Below are 22,340 nucleotides of genomic sequence, written 5' to 3' on the forward strand. Positions count from 1 at the left end.
GGCAAGCCAAATAATGGAATTAGGGAATCATGATTTTTTTTTCATGTCTCCAAAGGCAACAAGAAACATGAATTCCTGGGACATTTGAGTTGTCTCTTATTGCAGGATTCACAACAAGCATTTGTAAAAAGATACCCAAGAAAATAATTGCAAATTAGGCAACATATGTTGCAGAGAATAAGGATGTGAGAGATTCTTGACCTAAGATAGATTTCAAGTGCCTTACCTTGGATGGGGGGAAAAAAAAAAAAAAAAATATATATATATATATATATATATATATATATATATATGTGTGTGTGTGTGTGTGTGTGTGTGTGTGTGTGTGTGTGTGTATTCCATCGAAAAGACTAATCTTTCTGAGTTCAAATCCAGCCTCAGAAATTTACTAGCTGTGTGACCTTGGGGAAGTCACTTAACCCTGTTTGCCTCAGCTTCCTCATCTATAAAATGAGATGAAGAAAGAAATGGCAAACAACTCTAGGATCTTTGCTAAGAAAACTCTAAATGTGGTTTTGAAGAATGAAGCAACTCATAAATGACAAAAATACATTTCCCATATATCGCATATAAGTGATATTATATATAATATACATGTATGTAAAGATGTATGTATGTATATACATACAAATACATATTTATTTTACTAATTTTTGTTTCCCTTGTAAATCTTTTTTTATGCATTTAAAAACCTTATTCTGGGAAGGGGTTCATAGATTTCATCAGGCAGTCAAAAAAAATCCAGGACACACACACAAAGATTAAGAACCCTTGCAGTAGAGAAATGCCAGGAAGAATTATAAAAGATGCTCTGCATTAAATCAACATGTAGTTTGATGCTTTTTCACTTCAATGCAAAGATATGCATAAGACATGAAGGCAATAAAAGTGTGGAAAATATGATTCTGAAATAAGAAATGAGAAAAGCCAAAAGTTTGCAGGTCACACAGAGATCTTATGACTTTGTCATGAATGCTTTCTTCAAGAAAGTGATGGACATGCCATACACACACAAAATGAAATGTATGTATTTTAACACAAGTTCTAAGATTAGTAAGAGGCCCTAAGAGGTACCAAACTTAAAATAGAAAGAAATTTAATTGTGTCTGGGGACATTTAGAACTTCTCAGATTGCAATGTGTCAAGGCCAAGCTAGACATTATTTATATAAAAGAACAGGCTATTTGTATAATGCCTAAATTTAATTCTAGTTTAGGGTTGTGTTAGATCATTCTTATGTACTATCACTCCCTGGTCTTGTCCAGAGAGATGTGATAGAAAGAGGATTGGATGGGCGATCAGTTGACTTAAGTACAAATCCCGACTCTGTCACTTGTGGTGACATTTGGGGCGAGCCTCTTCCTCTTTCTAGGTTCAGTTTCTCATCCATCAAACAAGAAACTTGAACCAGATGATCTTTGTCAATAACAAACTACATGTGGTCCATGGAGCTCTTCAGAGCAACTTTTGATCTTCTAATGACAAAAAATGTCTCCCTCTTCTCAACTAGAACTTTGACCATCATGTGCTATAACCTTTTTTGCTGATTACAGGGTAATCGTTGCATCATGGGCCAACAGAGGAGCTTCCGAAAAAGGAAGACCACATCATGGTGTATCAAGGGACAGAGCTTTACCTCAGTGCTCAGGTCCAGTGTGTGCAAGTGTTCGAGCTCAGATTTCTTTTGGTAAGTCCAAGGAAAGCCTTATGTCTTCAATGAGTCTGGGAAGCCCCCGAGTATGAAGGGATGAAAATGGCTCTGTGTAGACACTTAAAATCCATTCAATCAATCACATATTCAGGATACACTTATGATATCACATTGTGCTCCATGCTAGAAGAGATAAAAGGTTTCAATAAGATACAGTATCTACCCTCAGGAAGCTTGTAATCCAATAGAAAGAAAAAAAAAAAACCTTGTAGAATACATAAAATGTACTGAATATTGGGAGATGTCTCTTTTCCTGGTTAGGAATTGGATATCAAATTTCCACAGAAAAAGGGAGAGAAAGGGGAGGGAAGAAAGAGAGAAAAACTGAAGCAGTGCAAGAAAGAGAGGGAGAAAGAAAGAGAAAAGAAAGTAGGGAAGATGGGTGGGGGGAGAAAAGAGGAAGGAGAATGGGAGGAAGGCAGACACAAAGGAGGAAGAGGCAGGTAGATAAAAAGAGAGAAGAAAGACAAAGGAAAGGGAGGAAGGAAAAGAAGGGGAGAAAGAGACACAGAGAAAAAGGCAGACACAAATGGAGACAGTCACAGACAGACACAGAGACAGAAAGAGAAAGAGAGAATGAGGGAGAGAAGGAGAGGAAAAGGAAGGGAGAGAGACAAAGAGAGAAAGAAGGGAGATGAAGGTGGGAAGAGACAGAAAAAAAAACCCTGAAATTCAAGGTTGGGAAGGAGAGGATGGCAGACAGCAGAGTTCAGTGGTTGGAGTCAGGAAGATCTTAATCTTCCTCCTGTGAGGACTGTTTGTGGGACTCTAAGCAAGTTATTAAACTACTCAGGGCTCACAAATATCAGAAAGGGAATCTTTTCCACCTCCAGGACCATCCCATAATCCTTCCCATAGCCAAAGTCCTTGTGAGAATCAAAGAATACTCTAGCTAGAACCTACATATCCAAGGTCAAGTTGTAGCTCCATTACTTACCAACTATGGGAACATGAAGAAAGCCATTTCTCCTTATTAGACATCAGTTTCCTTCTTCAAGATCCTCTAAATTCAGTGATAATTTCTAAATGGATTTCCTTAACTTCCCCTCTGCAGATGGTGCTGACCTGCCCTGAAATGACCATGGTGATGATTAATCATCTCTTCTCTCTCTTTTCTTCTCTTAGTGATTATGGGTTTGAACGATCAGCACCTTCAAAATCAGAAGCCAAAAAGTGTTTTGCAAATTTCTGGTTTAATCCTGACTCACCTCCTGAAGATTGTGTGTTGGGTCAAGCATACACTAGCAGTCCAGGGTAAGTGCTTTTACTGTGCTTTTCCATCTCAAACCCAGGGAACAAAATAATCCAGAATGGTCAATATTCTTTGAACTTCTTTTGTTACAATAGGCTAATGGAAAGAATCTGGAACTTGTAGCCAAGGTAATTGGGTTTGAGCCTTGCCTTGGTCATTTGTCAGCTCCTCTAACTAAACCTTAGTTTCTTCATCTGAGAATATAAAAATCCTCTGCCCAGCCTCCTTTAGCAGACTGTTAAAAGATATAACTATAAAATGAAGAGAAGTATGAAATATATTTCTTAAGAAATGTTGCATTGGAAAGAGCATTGCTCAGGAAACCTAGATGTTAAACTCCATTTTTTCTACTCATTTTCCTACTCATGTAATCTTGAAAAATATATTTTCCTTTTTGGGGATACAGATTCTTGACTATAACATGAAAGTGTTCAACTAGATCATCTCTGAGGTGCCCTGTAGTTTGAAATTTTATAATCTTTCCTGGGACTTTTTTTTGGGCTATAAAGTTTAGACGTGAATAATTTTGGTTCTTTAAAGGAACACCTGTTATCTATGTATAGTCTACAATTCACTGACAAGAATCACAGACTATCATGGTTGAAAAGCACAGATTTAGAACTGAAAGCAGCCTTAGAGGCCATTAAATCCAATCCCCTTATTTCACATAAGGAAACCAGAAGGCAAATGACTTGCCTAAAGTCACACATCTAGTAAGTGTTTGAGAAAAGTCAGATTTTCCTAATTATAAGCCTAGTGTTCTTTCTACTGGAATATCAGCTGCTTAATGCAATTCAATAAGAATTTAGTAATATCTTCTGTGTGTTCCCTAGATGACACAATGGATAGAATGCTGTTTCTGGAGTCAGGAAGACTCATCTTCATTAATTTAAATTCATCCTCCGATGCTTATTTGCTGAATTACCCTAGGCAGGTTACTTAACTATGTGGCCAGTTTCCTTATCTGCAAAATGTCCTGGAAAAAGAAATGGCAAGCTTCTCCAGTATTTTTTCTAAGAAACCCCCAAATGGGGTCATGAAGTGTCAGCCATGGCTGAAAATTAACATATATACCAGTCATTATAGTTACAAAAGCAAATGAGGGAGCAAACTCTGATATCTAAGAGCTTACATTCCATTCAGGGAGAAAGCAGCATGTCATCAGATCTTTTTTTGAAAACAATTTGTGATTTCATTGAAATTGAGAATTCCCAGTGAAAATATATGCTCTCTCTACTAATGTGAATCAAAAACAGTTCTATGGTGCATAGTCTTAGAGAGTTGACTGCGTCATTCAGAGTTTAAGTGATTTGTCCAAAATTATAGCCAATATATGCCTGAGGCAAAACTTGAACTCAGATCTTCCTTACTCAAGGTCTATCCATTATATCAAATAGATATCTACATGATTAAAAAGAAGAGTAGGAAAATAATGAGGATCAGGAATGGCTTCCTACAAGAAACCTCCATAACATATAGGATAAGTGATCATCTAGTCTCCCATATTTGACTTCCAAAGCAGCCCATTCCACTTTGGATTAGCTCTAAATGCTGGAAAGATTTTCCCCATCTGGAGTCTAAAACTGCCTTCTTATAACTTCTACCTGTTGAACTTAGTTCCATCCCCCAGGAACAAGAAGAATAAATCCAACTCTCTATTCCCAATAAAATTTCTTCTTGAAGACAAGTGCTTCCCTCATAAGTTTTCTCTTCTCTAGGCTAATCATCCCCAGTGCTTTCAAATAACCCATAGTCTGAATTTAAGAGAAAGCCCGATACAGAGAGTGCCAGACTAGAAATCAAGAGACCTGTTCTTGAATCTTGCTTCACAGAGTACCTCTGTTTCCTCATCTATAAAAGGAGACAATAAAAATCCTTAGACTGTCTAAGTCACATTGGGGAAAATGTTTTGTAAACCTTAAAACACCATGTAATTGTAAATTGTGGTAATTATTCATGGTTTCCAGTCACCAGAGCCACTCTGAAGTGGATGTATGTCTTTCCCTAGACATACAACAGCTTGTCTATGTCCTTCCTACAAATATAGATTCCTCTGTCTCCACCTCCTATTGTACCATTCAGGGACATGGAGCTCTTCTGAAGGTATGATGAGAAGGGAGTTGGGGAGAAGAGAAAGAAAGAAGAATCCTCATTGGTCTTGAAGTTCCATATTCTCTTTTTCTCAGAAACACCTCTGAGTACAAGGATGCTTTACTTTTATTTCCTGCCTAACTTCACAAGTGCAGCCATTGTCTTGTTCCCATCGCTCAAGGAGATGAATCAGTGCAAGAGTTTTCTTTGATCTTGACCTGTTTTCTTCTTTCCTGTGTGGCTTCTTTGTCATTAAAAAAAACTTGAAGGCATTTTTCAACTGCTGTTTGTGCAGCTATTAAGAGCACAACTTTTGCCTTTCTCCCCAGTCCACTCATTTTAAAGAATCTTAATCCTCAAGAAGCCTTATATTAGACATCAAGTGTCTTCAAGAGCCAATGGAAACCTCTTAAATTTTCCATGGTGATATCCCTTTTCTCATTACCTGTTCTCTGGCCCCATACCCAATCCTGCAAACTTGCCCTCATATTACCTATTTCGATTAGACTCAGGGATAAGGGTTAGCATCCTGGACTTACCACTATGTGATGGTGGGAAAAATGAGATTGATTGATATCTAGATGCCTAGCTAGATGAATAAGTAAACAGATAGACAGACATATGACTTGTTGTTTAGTGGTGTCCAGCTTTTCATGACCCTATGTGGGGTTTTCTTGGCAAAGATGCTAGAGTGGCTTTCCATTTACTTCTCTGGCTCCTTTTTACAGATGAGAAACAGAGGCAATTAAATGACTTGCTTACACAGCAAGGGAGTTTCTGAGGCCTTATTTGAACTCATAAAGATGATTCCAGCCCAGCACTCTATCCACTATGTCTCATGACTGCTCTTAGATAGACGATAGATAAATGCTAAATAATAGATAATTGATAGCAAGAGCAAGCAAGTATTTAGATATCATTTAGCATTGACAGCTAGGTGGCCCAGTGGATAGAATGCTGGGCCTGATGCAAGCAGACCTGAGTTCATATCTAACTTCAGACACCTACTTGATCCCAGGTAAGTCATTTAAATTCTGCTTACCTCTATTTACTCAAGTATAAATGACAACAGCCCTATCTCATGAATTGTTGTGAAGATCAAATGAGATAATATTTGTAAACCACTTACAGTACCTGGCACATAGGAACCACTTTGTAAATATGTATTCCCTTCCCAACCACTTGATCCCCATTTTCTATGTGATACCTGGCATTGTGCAAAGTGTTAGGGGATACAAATACAAGAGAGCTGCCCTCATAAAGCTCATATTCTGCTAAGGGAAATTAGCATATAAAGGGGAGCTAGAATGTGGTGGAACTATATATTCTACAATACATCATTTAGAACTAGTGGTAAATTAAAGGAGACTTGGTTATAAGTGAGCTAAAGCAATGCTCACAGCTTACCAGGAGATTTGGGCATTCCTAGGAAGGAATTCAAATTTCAGATGGGGATAGAGTGAGAAGGAAATGATGTGTGTGATCCCAAAATCTATATAAATCACCTCTTTGGGCTTTTGTTTCTTCAATGTAAAAATGGAGGTGGGATTTAGACTAAATTTGTAAAATTTTCAACTCTTGTGACTCTATGAGCATATTAAGTCATTCAAAACAGTCTCTCCAGATGAAGAAACTCAGGATTAAGAAATGGGGAAATGACTTGTCTAAGGTCACACGATTAGGCCTCCTGATTCTCAGGCTTTTCATTACCCTAGGACTTACTTTCTTTTTTTCCTCTGTCTCCTACAACATTATTTGAATTTTCAAAAATGTGATGTTATTTTAAAATTTTATTATTTTCACTCAGTTTTAGGTCTAAATGGTAAATGATAATTAGGGAGAGGGGAACCCAAGAGGAAAATAGAAACAAAGGTATAATACATAGAAAAGAATCCTGAATAATTTGTCCTGACGGTGTGAGTGGTAAATGGCATCCAGACACTTGCCACTTTGAAAGACAGAGACAACCTTTTTTAAAAAAAAAAAATATATATATATATATATATATATATATATATATATATATAAAATATATATATATATATTCGATTATATGTAAAAAGCAATTTTAACATTAACACTTAAAAATGTTCCAAATTCCTCCCTTGCTTTCCTCCCCCTTCATATAGAAAGCAGGCAATTTGATATAGATTATACATATGGAGTCATGCTTTAATTTGCATTCAGATTCCATTAGTTCTTTCTCTGGAGGTGGATAACATTTTTCATCACAAGTCCTTTGGAATTGTTTTACATTACTATAGTGTTGAGAATAGCTAAGTCAGAGCTGATCATCACACAATATTGTTGTTACTATGTACATTGTTCTTCAGGTTCTGTTCCCTTCATTTTGCATAAATTCATATAAGTCTTTTCAGATTTTTGTAAAAGCATCCTTTTAATTATCTCTTATTTGTTGTTCAGTAATTTCCAATTTTTTGTGACCCTTTTTGGGATTTTCTTCACAAAAATACTAGAGAGGTTTGTTATTCCCTTTCCCAGCTCATTTTACAAATGAGGAAACTGAGGCAAATGGGATTAACACAAAGCCATGTAGCTGGGAAGTATCTGAGGCTGTCTTTGAACTCAGAAAATCATTCTTCCTGACTCCAGGCCCACAACTTTATCCACTGTATCACCTAACTGCCTTTGCATTTCTTAAAGCACAGTAATCTTCCATCAGGGCATCTAGTGATATAGTGCATAAAACACTGGGACAGAGTTGCCCTAATAATTATGAAGTGCTTAAGAGTTATAAATGCCAATTTCCCATATAGAAATATAAACAGTTTAACCTTATTGAACTCATTATTTCTTTATCATATTTATCTTTTTTATTTTCTTCAATACTTTTAATGTATTCTTTAGCAAGCTGTTGATTCCTTATTCACGATTATCTTGCATCACTCTCATTTGTTTTCCCATTTTTCCTCTACCTAATTATTTGATTTTTAAAATACTTTTAGGAATTTTTTGGGCTCAAGACCAATTCACATTTTTGACATGAGCTGTTTTGACATTGTTGACTTCTTTTGAGTTCACGTTTTGATCTCTCTCATCATAGTACCTTTCTATGGTCAGGTTCTTTTTGTTGTTGCTTACTTATTTTTGTAGCTTATTTCTTGACTTTTAACATTATGTTAAAGTTGAGTACTGCTCCCAGAGCAGAAGGGGTATTGTCCCAAACTTCAGGACTTTTTATACTATTTTTTATGCTGTGTCTTCAGACACAGCCTTTAATTCTAGGCATCTGTAAGTTTTGAGTTCTTCCATGATGATATGATCTACTCTTCTGGTCTGTGCTTTGATCTGTGAATGAACACAGATACTCTTTACTGCTCTGAAACTATGAGCAGAGTCCCCTCTCCCCTTTGGTCATACCCTCTATTGCACTAATTCTTCCTCCTTACCCTGGGATTGTGATCCAGAATTATATGTGGGCCCTGCACAGAGCTGTGTTCACACCCTTGCCAAGCTTTTAAGTGGTCTTGGACATCCCATTCTTTTGTTGGTTCTGTAGCTCCTGGATTCATTTTGAGGAATTCTTTAAAGTTGTTTAGAGAGAAATTTAGGAGAGATCAGGCAAGTCCCTGTCTTTACCTGCAATCTTGGCTCCACTCCTCAGGACTAGTCTTTGACCTGTCAAAATCAGGAAGTAAGAATGGAGTCATTTGATTTATTGCATGGTAAAAGGTCTCATTTGCTCAGAAGACTGGTAAATCTAACATTACATAAATATGGTAACCTTTAAGAAGTCAGATATTCACAAAAGTTCTATTGACTATAAAGCCAGATCCTAATCTCACTTCTGACAACCTCTCTTAGACTCAATTTCCTCAACAGTAAAATGAGTAAGTTGGTCTGAGCTTCTGAGGTTCCCTTTTAGTTATGAATAAATTATGATAGAAGCTTAATAATAAGTCCTTTTGAAATGTGCCCTTTTGCAAGTTATTATTACTCCCCTCAAAAAAACACCAAAATGAAATGTGTATTTGGTGGCTCGATATTATACTTTACCTTAGTTATAGAAAAATGCCTTGTTTCAGAGAGTTTTAGAGCCAGAATATACCTTACAAGAAACTAAATAGAAGGTCAGAACTGGATCAGTATTTCAATCAGTCAGCCAGTCAAGAAACATTTATTGAGCATCAACTACATGCAAGGTACTAGGGATACAAAAAGAGGCAAAAGACAAGCTTGCTCTCAAGAATCTCACAATCTTAAACTATAAGATGTCAGAACTGGAAGCAGTCTTGGGGTATACTCTAGTCTATTATGTTTATATCAGAGAAGAAGAAATGGAGACTTAGAGAGAACTGACTGCTCCAAGGTAACACTTAATGGCACAGCTAAGACTTGAGCATAGGTCACCCATTTTCCAATCTAGTCCTGCCTCCCATCCCCAGTATAATGCTGTCTCATCAGGAAGCAGAGTCTACAGAAGGGTTTTTAGTCCCCTGATAATTAAAACCTATGTTGTTTGTTTTTGTTTTTTTTTTTTTTTTTTTTTAGTATGGGAATAGGGACAGTCATGTTCCACTCTACAGATATATCCCTATTCCTTTGTCAAGGGGGTAGGAGGGTGAAAAAGGGAGGCTTTGAGACAGAATTGAGAGATCATTAGATTTACACTTTGAGGACCTGTGGCTACAACTTTACAAGCCATTGAGTATCCTTGACCCACTGACCATAGGCAAAGGGCTTCATTTGAGAAGTAGATGGTGATCCTTAAATTGTCTACCTCTCAACTTGTGAGACTCTACTGAAATTCTATATATGAAGCCACTCTGTACTCTGGAGGGGTTATTAAGGTAAGAGGCAAGTGATTTCAAATCTTCATTTTGTGATCTATCCAAAGTGCTTCCTGCTAGTTTAGAGAATGTTTTGAAATTCTCAAAGAAATCCTCCAAACAAAGAAAATTTCAGGGGATTTTTTTTAAAAGAGAATGATAACACGATAGATGGAAGAGATTTTAAAGGCCATTGGTCCCTACTCTCTCATTTAACAATGAGGAAACTGAGGTATAGAAAAATTAAGTGACTTTCCCAGGATCACATGGATAAGGTCAAGTAGAATTTGAGCTCAAATCTTCCCAACTCCAAGTCTAGTGCCCTTTTTCTCTATGCAATTTGGTTTTTCCTTTAAACAGTAATATACCTTTTAGAAGTCAACAGTAGTAGTTATACAATCAATCATTGATCTATGTCATAAACAAACCCTAGAGATTATCTGGTCCAACCTCTTATTTTATAGATGAGGAAACTGAGCACAGAAGCATTAAATTGCCCAGGTCATACAGATCCGGAAAAACTGGGATTTGAACTGATGCCTGGAATGCTAAATTCAGTTGCCAAGTTCAACATTCTTTCCGTTGTTTCCTACTATTTGATTTATTCGGTTAGCCATTCAACATAAACTTCATGAGTACTATATTCAGAATCATGCTCTGGGTCCTAGGAGAGATCAGCAGGAGAATGAGATTCTGACCTAAAAGGGTAATAACAATAGCAACAACATCCTGACCTCAAGGTATAATAATAGTAATAATAACTTATAATATCTTTTGGGTTAAAGAATGCTTTTACATCCATTATCTGATGCAGCTAGATACCAGAAGGAGAGAGAGGTTTTGGGGCCAAGAAGCACTCAGTCTCAATTTTGCCATCTGTAAAATTGAGATTGTAAAAGCATCAATTTCACATAAGTTGTTATGGTGATCAAAATAACATATTATGTACTTTGTGTGCCTTATAAATTATATATATATATATATATATATATTTACATTAAATATTTTAAATTATTTGTCAAAATAGATTAAAATATATTAAGTTCAAACAACTAAACTATAATTAAATATAATTGCATGTCAATTAATTTAATAATAATTTGATGAAAATATGTTTGCATTAATTATAATTACTATCATCTCATGATCTTTATAACAACTTTGTGAGGTAGGCAGAACAGAGATTCTTGTCTCAAGTGTGTGCTTTGCTGGTGTAGATTTTTTGGTTTAGAAGACTGAGACCTGCTGCCAAGGTCACGATCTAGTTTCAAGTCCCATCACTACAATATCCTGACTGTGTGACTCTAGGCAAATCATTTAACCTCTCATTGTCCCGGGAAACTTATTAAGGATAGTTGTTGATATACATTGATAAAGTGAGTTTCCTCAATTCCTCTTGACACTGATGAAATCATAGACTTGGAAAAAAGAATAATATTAAAACTCACATTTATCCAACAGTCAATATTTATTAAGTACCTACTATGATCCAGGCATTGTGCTAAACCTGTTTAAGTATTCTTATGGTTTACAAGTCAATTTACATAATTCTCATTTGATCCTGATGCAGAACACAATTCTTTTTATTATTATGTATTTATATATACATCATATAATAGTATACATATTTATTATGTTATACATATACATAATTATACATTATATATATTATACACATACATAATTATACATTATATATATTATACATATACATAATTATACATAATATTATATATTATTATGAGGAAACAGACTCAGAGATATATGGGATGATGACTGTTCCACAGCAAGTCCATGTCCAAGCTGGCATTGGTCCTTCTGACTGCCGATCCAGGGCTCCTTCCATTTAAGCCATTGCAAGAACCTCTCTCTCATCTGCCGTAGGTACCGGAAAGTGGTATCTAATGTCTGTGAAGGCGGTGTGGACCTGCAGCGGTATGTGTTCCAGCATCAATGTCCCCTGACAGCCCCCAGAGGATTGCAAGTCAGCATCAAAGGCGAGACAGTTGCTGTGAAGCCGGGAGAGGACATCACATTTGTGGTTAGACAGGAGCAGGTAAGTGAGCTGTTAAGCCTTCCTGTGGTGCTCCTGGAGGTTAGAATAATGATATGGCTCACCTTTGAACTCTCCAGTTTTCATAGCAGTCTGACTGCCAAGAAAAATATTTAAGAGCTCTCCGGCGGTTTGAGGGTCCAACTTTTCATTCAAGTTTCTCTGTTCCCAGGGGGACCAAAGTAAAGTCAGTCACACCATATGGCTGAAGATTCGGCTTCTCAATCTCATTCAGCAAATATTTATTAACCACCTACTATGTGTGAAGCCTTGTGATATTCACAAACAGACAATGCACAGAACATACCCCCAAAATATCTCCCATCTTAATAGAAAGGTCCAATATAATCAAAACAATATGAGCTAGAATGGGACAATGACAAAGCCCTCTGGAAAATTGAATGAAAGTTCAAAAGGAAGAAAGAGGCAAGGAAACTTTCTGGAAGGAAATGAGAGTTCCAGAAGGAAGTAAGAATTCTGAGAACACTAGAAATTAGGATTAATAAGAATTTAACTTTGTCCAGATCTTAATAGTTTTTTTATTATAACTTTTTTTGACAGTACATATGCATGGGTAATGTTTTACATTATCCCTTGAACTCCCTTCTGTTCCAAATTTTCCCCTCCTTCCCTCCACCCCCTCCCCTAGATGGCAGGCATTCCCATACATGTTAAATGTGTTACAGTATATCCTAGATACAATATATGTGTGCAGAACCAAACAGTCCTCTTGTTGCACAAGAAGAATTGGATTCAGAAGGTAAAAATAACCTGGGAAGAAAAACAGAAATGCAAATAGTCCACATTCTTTCTCAGTGTTCCTTTTCTGGGTGTAGCTAATTCTGTCCATCATTGATCAATTGGAACTGAATGAGATCTTCTCTATGTTGAAGATATCCACTTCCATCAGAATACATCTTCATACAACATTGAAGTGTACAGTGATCTTCTGGTTCTGCTCATTTCACTCAGTATCAGTTGATGTAAGTCTCTCCAGGCCTCTCTGTATTCATCCTGTTGGTCATTTCTTACAGAACAATAATATTCCATAACCTTCATATACCATAATTTACCCAACCATTCTCCAATTGATGGACATCCTTTCAATTTCCAGTTTCTAGCCACTACAAAAGGGCTGCCACAAACATTTTTGGCACAAACAGGTCCCTTTCCCCTCTTTAGTATTTCTTTGGGATATAAACCCTTAGTAGCACTGCTGGATCAAAGAGTATGCCCGATTTGATAACTTTTTGCAGCCCTTAATAGGTAAAACATTTTGTTCTATGACTTTTTCATGCTTATGACACCTCTATAAGGTAGGGAGTGAAAGTCTTGCCACCTACATTTTACATATAGGGAAACTGAGACATGGAAAAGTAAAGTGCCTCGCTCAACAAATGGAAGTAGTAGGAGGCCAGCCCATGCTTTCTGGCTGCAAAGCCAGTGTCCTTTCCTGTATCAAAGGGAAACCAAATGATACAGAAGAAAGTATGCTGAGTTTTAAGTAAGAGGACCTATGACCTGCTACTTCTTATCTATATTAACCTTAGGCAAGTTCATATATCACTTGAGGCCTCAGTTTCTCATCTTTGAAAATGATGAGTTCAGATTAAATGTTCTATCTCAGTTCTTTTTCATCACCAAATCAGTATCCTATTATCCTCCAGCATCTAATACCACTTTTATTAAATTAGCATAGATCTTAAGAATCTGTATACTTCAGAATTAGAGGAAAATATTAGTAAAAGAGTAAAATCTATATGTTTTGTTGTATACTTATATTATACTATTTTATATATTTACATTTTTCTCATTTCAAAATAAGTTAACAAAGCATTTATTAAGCACCTTCTATGTACCAAATATTGTATTAAACAATGGTAAGTACAGAGAAAGGCAAAAAAAATTCACACCTCTACATACAAATAAGGCATATATAGGAGAAACTGAAGAAAATCACAGAGGAAAGATGCTTAGATTAAAGGGAATCTACAAAGACTGCTTGTAGAAGGTGGGATTTTAGCTCAGAATTGAAGGAAGCTGTGGGAGCAGAGATAAGAAATAAATGATGAGGGTCATGCTGTGAAAATGACATTCACAAGTTAGGAGTTGGGTTATCTTGTATGAAGTATATTAAAGAGGCTACAGTTTTGCCAGTCTGGTTTCAGAGGGATAATATTAGTATGAATATCCATAATAATATTAGTAAAACTACTCCCTTGTGAGGCAGTATAGCCAACCTTGGAGATAGGAAGACCTGAATTAAGTTCCACCTTGTCACATCCTAACCATGTGATCCTAGACATCTCAGAGACCTAAATAAAAATTGTAAGTTGAAGAGGGATGCTGAAAAATTGGAGGGGAGAGTTTCCTCACTTGGGAGTTCTAACACAACTTAACTGTATGGCTCTGGGTAAGTCACGTGATATCTCAGAAATCTAGGCAAAAACTCTAAGTTGCAGAGATGATGATGACCTGAATTGGTAGAATTTCCTCACTTGAGAGTTCATTATATAAATGAAAACATAGGTCCAATATCTATCCCTGTCCCTATTGCCTGATTACTTTGATGTTGCTGGAGGGAAATAGTAGGGTTATTCTCTCATTATATGTTGACATATTCAGTTCTTTTCATTCTTCATCATTGTGATTCTATCAACAAACAGGCATAATCTATTTTTCAGGGGAATTGAGCCTATATTTCGAATGAACTGTACTTTTATTCTTCAGCTTCCAATACTCTAGAGTCCCACCTATCACTTTCATTGCCAAGGGCAGCTGCCAAAATATATCTCTGACTAGGAATGATAAAAGGGAAAGAGTTCCATAATGTAGAGGAAATAATGCTGAATTTTCAGGCAGGAGACCCCATTTTGAGTGCTGACTCTGTAACCAGCTACCTGTGTGACCTTTGGCAAGTCATTTAACCTCAAAGGATTTTGGAGTTGAGAGAGACTTTAATTGATAGAGAGTTCAACTTATAAGAAAGAGGAGCCTCCTCTCCTGTGTCTTCAACAAGTGGTTAAGCATTCTTAACAAGTCAGGTGATGTGGTTCTTACTCTCTCCAAAGGCACTAATTGACATTCCACTCCCAGAGTTCTCATGTTTTTCTTTGCATTTATAATGATAACAGCACACATTTAAATAGTGTTTTAAAGTTTGCAAAATACATTGTACATCATCTCATTTGGTCTACACAAAAATTCTCTAAGGGTGAATACTATTATCATTCCTATTTTACAGATGCTCAAAATCATCCCCTATCAGGATTTGAATTCAGATCTTCCTGAATTTCAAATCCAGAAGTCCATATATTATATGACCTGACCATCTAAATGAATTCTGCTTAGCCACAGCTTTTGAAAGGATGGTAAAAATTATGGGAAGACTGATTTCAGCTCAATATTAAGAGATTCTCAGCAATCAACAGTGTTCAAAAAATAAATAGGTTACCTCTGTAGCTAGACTTTGTTCCCTGTCATTGGAGATCAACCAGTGGGTGCTGGATGAATGCTTATCAGATATGACAAAGAGAAAACTTGGGTTTTTTATGCAGTTGTTATGCAGAATCCTCTTCCATCACCACATTCCACGTCTTCTGCTTTAATTTTTTTTGATCCCAAATCTAACATGTTAAGATTCTTTGAACCTGTCTCAAGTATGAACTGACTGCAGAGACTGTGTTCAGTTGCTACCTTTTCCTGAAGACTAGTCATGCCCCTAGAATTAGGGACATCCTTCCAGTCTTGGTCTGAGGAGGACTTGCATGTCCTGTAACAGGAAACAAACTTTTTTCCATTGATTTTTTACCTCTTAAATACAGCTGAGAAAGAAAATGTACAAGAAACACAATAATTTGCTGCCACCCATAGATAGAAATAAATATCAACCATATCTATGCATCCCCACAAGAGCATGAAAGGCAGACTTAATGCTGAAACTCACAGGCTTCTTTTGAACTTAAAAAAGGGATTTTGATCACAGTGAAAGGATTACCTTTGACCTACCCTCCCTCTGCTTCTCTTGCCTACAGACACCACCGTCTAAAGAAAGGCAAGAAATGTACCTTTAGACATGGTGAAATCATGCTGAAACTTCCATGTGCCCTTGTTTCTTTGAGGAAAGATAAAGACATTATAGAAAGGAGAATTTAGATAAACAAGAAACCTAAAATATCCACTGCTGAATAATAGAATAGATTTTAATTCTTATTATCATTGATGAGAATACCAAATTCTATTTGTATAGCTCTTTGAAGTTTGTAAATTATATATATGCATGAATCATTTGATCCTTACAACCTTTAAGTACTGCACATAATATTCTCATTTGTAGGGGAAGAGATGACCCCATAAAATCACACATTTCTTGAAGACATAAACCATGTTTTTTTTTTCTTTATGTTGCTGGCACTTAACATAGAATTAGTATATAGGTTGATTGATGTTTGATAATCGTTTATTGGTGTTGATGATGATAGAGGAGATGAAGAAAGGAAGGGAGGAAGGATGGACATAGCTAGAATCACCTATAGTAAGTGAGAAAAGAGTCACATCACTTAGTCAATCAACAAACTACCTATTATGTACTATAATGTCCAAGACACTGGCAGTGAGCATTAAGACACAAGTAAAATAAGTCCTAAACTTGAGGTTCTTATAAACTATTTGGGAGACAGCATATAAAAATTGGATAGATGGATGGACAGATAATAATAGATGGGACAAGCATTTATTTAGCACTTATTTTGTGACAACTATTGTTCTGAGCCCTAAGAATACAAATATAAGGAAACAAGTCAACCACTGAATCTACTGAAAGAAAACTACACATAAAGCGTTAGACACTAAAAAGGAAAGTGAGGAGAGGCTATCTGTAAGGATTATGGAAAGGAAACAATGGAAAGTATCCATAGCATGGTGGTCTGCTTCCTAGCAGAATAAGACAAAATGTAATATATACAAAATGGATATAAGATAATTTGGGAGAGAAGGCATTAGCAATTTGGAGACCAGGAAAACTTTCACATAAAAAATTTGAGCTGAACCTTAAAGGAATCTAGGGAGTTAAATCAGTCATCAAGCATGTATAAGTTCTATTATGTACCAAACACTGTGTTAAGCTTCAGGAATACAAAGACAAAAAAAATATGACATATTCCCTTTCCTCAAGAAGCTTACATTCAATTGGGAGACATAATATGTATATATGAATAAGCATAACATTGTATGTGTACATAAAATGAGTAATAAGTTCATTTTAGGAACAAGGGCTCCAGCAAGTGGGGAAACCGAGAAAGGCCGTGTGAAGAATGGTAGCACTTGAACTGAATCTTGTTGAGAATCAAGAATTCCAATATATAGAAGGGAGAGGGAAAACATTTCAGCCTTGGGGGAGAGGGCAGTTAAAGAAAGGGTGACAGAAGTCATGAAAACAGGAGTTGGATTGTATGAGGAAATTAGATCCACTTTCTGATCCAGCCATACTTGTTTATTCACTGTTCCACAAGACACTCCAATTCTATCTCTATATATTTACACTATACATTGTCTAAAGATAAATAGAACATAGAGAGATAAGTATGTACATTATCTTTTGAAGAGAAAGGAGAGAGCACTGAGTTTACTGGGGGGTAGATCAAGAATAGCCTCCAAAAGGAGATGAAGAGGAAATGCATTCTAGACATAGAGTGGAAAATATGAGGAAATAAAATATGGGTAAGTCATTGGGATTGATGGAGTAGGGATGGAATTAGTCAGACCAGTAATTTCAGAAAATCATTTTTGTAGCAGACTAGAGGATGAATTAGTGGGGAGATGGAGGAAGGGAAGAGAGGGAGGAAGAAAGAAGGGAAGACAGTAAACATTTATTAATCACTTAATATGTGTCAGCCTTATGACAAGTATTTTACAAATCTTATCTCATTTGATTTTTACAACTACCCTAGAAAGTAGGTGCTATCATTATCCTCATTTTTTAGAAAACTGAGGCAGCAGACTAGTGACTTGCCCAGGGTCTCACAGCTAATATGAGTCTGAAACCAAATTTGAATTCAGGTCTTCCTAATTCCATTTCCACTTAAAAGACCTTCCACATTCCAGTTGTCTCTAATTCTATTGATGATAAAAATGTGAGCTAGGGTGGTGTCAGTATGAGTGGATGGAGAAGGGGATGGAGGAGAGAAAGGTTTTGGAGATAAAAATGACAAGATATGGCAATTTTTTAGTATATGGAGTGAAGGATCCCAAAATGTCAAACCAGGGTGACCAGAAGAATGAAAAGTGGTTCAATAGTTTCAGCAGAAAGATTAAGTTTTGAAGAGGGAGGGATCTAGGGAAAAACATTCTCTATCTCTATCTCCTCCTAAATGCTGCCTTGATCATATATCCCAACACAATTGTCTTACCGCAACCAAATAAACATTGCCTTTTATTTATCTGTTACTTGATAATTATCTAGAGAGGTAGTACTAAATTGGAACTAGTAATCAAGAGAACTGGCTTCTCATCCCATCTTCTCTACTAAGCAGTTATCTTACCTTGGCCAGGGTGCTTCTCCATTCTGGACCTCATCTCCTTAGCTGTAGAGCAAAGAAATTGGACAATATGATCTCTAAGGACCCTTATGGTTCCGATGCTTGCTACTAATCTACTATACCTCCCAGCTCTAATGATTGTGTACATTGTAAAGTCCTTCCCAACTCTTCACATTCTGTTCTATGGGCCCTTCCAGCACTAACATTAAGTGAATACAAACAAGAATAAAGTAGCAACATGGATTTTCAGGGGCTATTTTAATATTTTATTATTACCATTTGGTCTAGCTGTGCAGGCACACTGGGGAAATGACTATTCTTCCGCCCTGAAAAGTTGTATAAGTTACTGATTCCTTCACTCAATTTCCCCCATCTGTATATGGATAATATGGTTATTTAAAGGATAATGTTCACGGCAGGGAAGTATATGAGGCAGTAAACATCTTTTGTGGGTGATTAAATGCTGAGGCAGAGATGAGCTTTTGATAAGTGTGGAAGTTCTTTATTGCAATCCACCTCTGTATCCTGGGCATTGTTCCTACTACTGTGTATGACAAGATAAAAGGAAGTTCAACAAACCGTGGTGTTATAAAGGAAAAAGAATAATGTTTTTCTTTCTTTATGGTAGATGGTTTAGAAAACTCTGTGATGTTTTTTTTTCAAGGCATTATTGCTAAAATCCTTCAGGAGATATGTTATGAATTAGGTATAGGCAGACTGACATGATAAAAAGAGCACTGATTCTGTTGTCTATGACTATGGGCAAGGCACTTCCTCTTACTCATCCGATTTTTGTTGTTTTGTCCAATTCCATTTGGAATATTCTTTGCAAAGACATTAGAGTAGTTTGTTATTTCCTTCACAAGCTCAGTTTACAGATGAAGAAACAGAGGCAAACAAGGCAAAATTAGTTCCCAGCTAGCAAGTGTCTGAGATCAGATTTGAACTCACAAAGATGAAACTTCCTGACTCTAGATCCTGAACTCTATCACTATGCTACATAGCTGCCCCTCCTTATTTATAAAATGGTGATAATATCTGTGCTGCCTAACACAGAGAATTGTTGTGAAAAGCAAAGGTAATGATTAAATAACTTTAATTATAAAGTAACAGAAATATAAACTAATATAATTCTTATCTATATATTTGAGTTCTTATTCAGAGGCATTAAAGAATTTGATCAAGACTAAAAGAAATCAGAGGGTTGGTCTAAAAAGAAAAAGCCTTTATTGGGGATCCAAATAATGTTGAACACAACTCTAATTTTGACTGAGAGAAATAATAAAATTCAATCCAATTCAACAAATAATCACTGAACACCTAGTGTGATGAAGGCCATATGTTCAATTACTGGGTCTTTGTCCTTAAGGAGCTCACAATTTAATGGACATTGGGCTTAGGAGTTAAATAAGATGCAGTCCAATGAAATAGTACAAAATCCACAAAAGCAATGCTTTGATTTTTTCATAAGAGAAAAGGAAGACTCAGGCACTGTTTCATGAAAGATGAAGCATTTTAAATGGACATTAATAGATGGGTCAGATTTCAGTAGGAGTTATAGGAAGAAGAAATTAAAAATGTAAAGACTTTTTTTTTTGGGGGGGGAAAGGTGTGAATCAGGAAAACAAAGGACATACGAGTGGAATTGTATAAACATGTAATAAGATTTACTCAAAATCTAAATTGTTTCTTGTTTTTCTCTCCAAGGGAGATGTTCTTAATACAAAGTACCTAGTGGATCTTGGTGATGGCTTTAAGGCTGTCTATGTGAACCTCACTGCGACTGGGGAACCTATTCGACATCGCTATGAGAATCCAGGAATTTACCGTGTCTTTGTCAAAGCAGAGAATGCTGCTGGTCATGAGGAAGCGGTACTGTTTGTTCAAGTGAATTGTAAGTTGACGTTTTCATTTTTCATTTTATTTATTTTTGTTGTTGATTAATTTCAGTTGTATCCAATTCTTCATTATTCCTACTTAGAATTTTTTTTTGTTATTGAATGACCATTTCCTTTTCCTGATCATTTTATAGATAAGAAAACTGAAGCAAATAGGGTGACCTCTTCACAGCTAGTGTCTCAGGCCAGATATGAACTTACATCTTCTAAGCTTTAAGTCCCAGGTTCTACCTAGCTGCTCTAGATTTTTTTGGATGAGGTATTTGGGGTTAAGTGACTTGCCTTGGGTCAACAACTAGGAAGTGTTAAATGTCTGAGGCCTGATTTGAACTCATGTCCTCCTAACTTCAAGGCTGGTATTCTATCTACTGCACCATCTAGCTACCCCTGCTCTAGATTTTCTAATGCTTTCATTCAAATCCTGCCTCAGATATTTACTAGCAGTATTATCTCATGCAGGTTCCTTAATCTCTCCTACCCTCAATTCTGTTATTTGTAAATTGTGGATAATAAGTAGCACTGACTTCACATAGGTGCTATGAAGATCAAATGATTAATATATAAAGTCCTGTGTGAACCTTACATCCCACTACTAATGCTAATTGTTGATGACAATAGTTACAGGATAATGTTAATTTTTTGAGGAAACATATACCTCTTCTCTTTGGAACTATGGTTCTTCTACCATGAAATCAATTGCCCTTAAAATCCTAAGAATATTTATCATGTTGCTCTGACTATAGTCATGCTTTGTCTTCAATCTTACAGAAAATCTGAGCATAGCATTTATTTAGTGCTATATGTACAATTATATAAATACATATAAAATATGTATTATATGTGTGGGTGTACCAGGATAAGTAGTAGGGACATGATTATTTTGGAAATACATCCTCCACAAATTTGAGAAGAACACAAGAGGTGATAACTACCCTAGCATGTGCTCCTATAGGATGGGAGCATTATCAGCATAACTGCTAGGAGCCTTGGCAGAAAGACTAACAAAGGTCTTATCATATGGGATAACTTCCATTCAAGTTTTCTTCTTTCTCTTTCTTTGACACATTACTCAAATCTCCTTCATCCCATCTCTATTTGAAATTCTCACACCTAGCTTTTCACTAGCTGTATTGCTTCCATTCAACCAGATTCTGTGCTAATTCATTTTTTACTCCACAAAGATTGGTGAGGGGTGAACAAGAAGAACATCTGTCCATTTTATCTATTTTCTCAGAAAAATGCTATTTAAAACAATGAAATAGGTTTAGGAGTTGCCCATATTTGCATCAGTGTGGGAGTTTGACAGTTTGCCTCCTGCAAAAGTCTTCTGTGTTTTGAAATCTTAAGGAAATGATGTGGTATAGTGGGAAAAGTATTTTTAGTCTGAGTTCAAAACCAGCTTCTGCCTGTGTGACTTTTTTTACAAGTTATTTCAACTCCATGGATTTACCTTTCTTTAATTCTAAAATATTGAGATCGAGTTAGATGGACTCACAAGTCACTTGCAAATTATGATCCTACCAAGTTATATGAGCTGACATTGTTGATAAGGTGTCATGAACTGCAAAGGAAATGAGAACATTCTTTAGCTACGGGGTAGGGATTCTTGATTTCTTTTTACATCCTTAACTCATTCGAGGAAACTGCACTGGTTGATTGTAAATTGTGTGGGGTATATTCAGGCCTTGTAGATTATTGTCCAGATGATTTCCTATGGAAACATGTGTTTCTATTGATCAGAGGCCATCTGTGTTTAGCTAGGTTTTATGTGTAAAAAGCAGGATCTCATTGAAACTGCCAGCAGAACTTCCTTGTTTCACCAGAAAGACAGAAAACCTACTGTCCTCACCACTTAATCTGTAAGGCCAAATCCCCAGGCACGCTTTTGGCCCGAGAATGCTGCTATTCTAGCCAAATTTTCAAACACGTTTGGATACTGAACCCTGAAGTCTGATGACTTCATTAGCTTGGTGCACTTTGTAGAAAGAGACAGTATCAGTGCCGCAAAT

At 36.4% G+C, this 22,340-nt stretch overlaps 1 protein-coding gene across 5 annotated transcripts in view; it reads left to right on the plus strand.

The window, feature by feature from the left end:
* The window catches only part of SORCS2 (sortilin related VPS10 domain containing receptor 2), a 1,204,963-nt gene that overhangs the window by 1,130,630 nt on the left and 51,993 nt on the right, over window positions 1-22,340 (plus strand). For all 5 annotated transcript variants that reach the window (XR_012483510.1, XM_074275474.1, XM_074275475.1 and 2 more), the window contains exons 16-19: window positions 1,554-1,687; window positions 2,837-2,965; window positions 11,729-11,900; window positions 20,141-20,327. Coding sequence is in view for 4 of the 5 variants with exons in the window: in XM_074275474.1 (XP_074131575.1) it covers window positions 1,554-1,687; window positions 2,837-2,965; window positions 11,729-11,900; window positions 20,141-20,327 (622 nt within the window). In the remaining variant the exon portion in view is untranslated. The remainder of the gene's footprint in view (window positions 1-1,553; window positions 1,688-2,836; window positions 2,966-11,728; window positions 11,901-20,140; window positions 20,328-22,340) is intronic.

The sequence above is a fragment of the Sminthopsis crassicaudata genome, chromosome 6 (genome assembly GCF_048593235.1).
Source record: "Sminthopsis crassicaudata isolate SCR6 chromosome 6, ASM4859323v1, whole genome shotgun sequence".
In the NCBI taxonomy this organism is placed as follows: domain Eukaryota; kingdom Metazoa; phylum Chordata; class Mammalia; order Dasyuromorphia; family Dasyuridae; genus Sminthopsis; species Sminthopsis crassicaudata.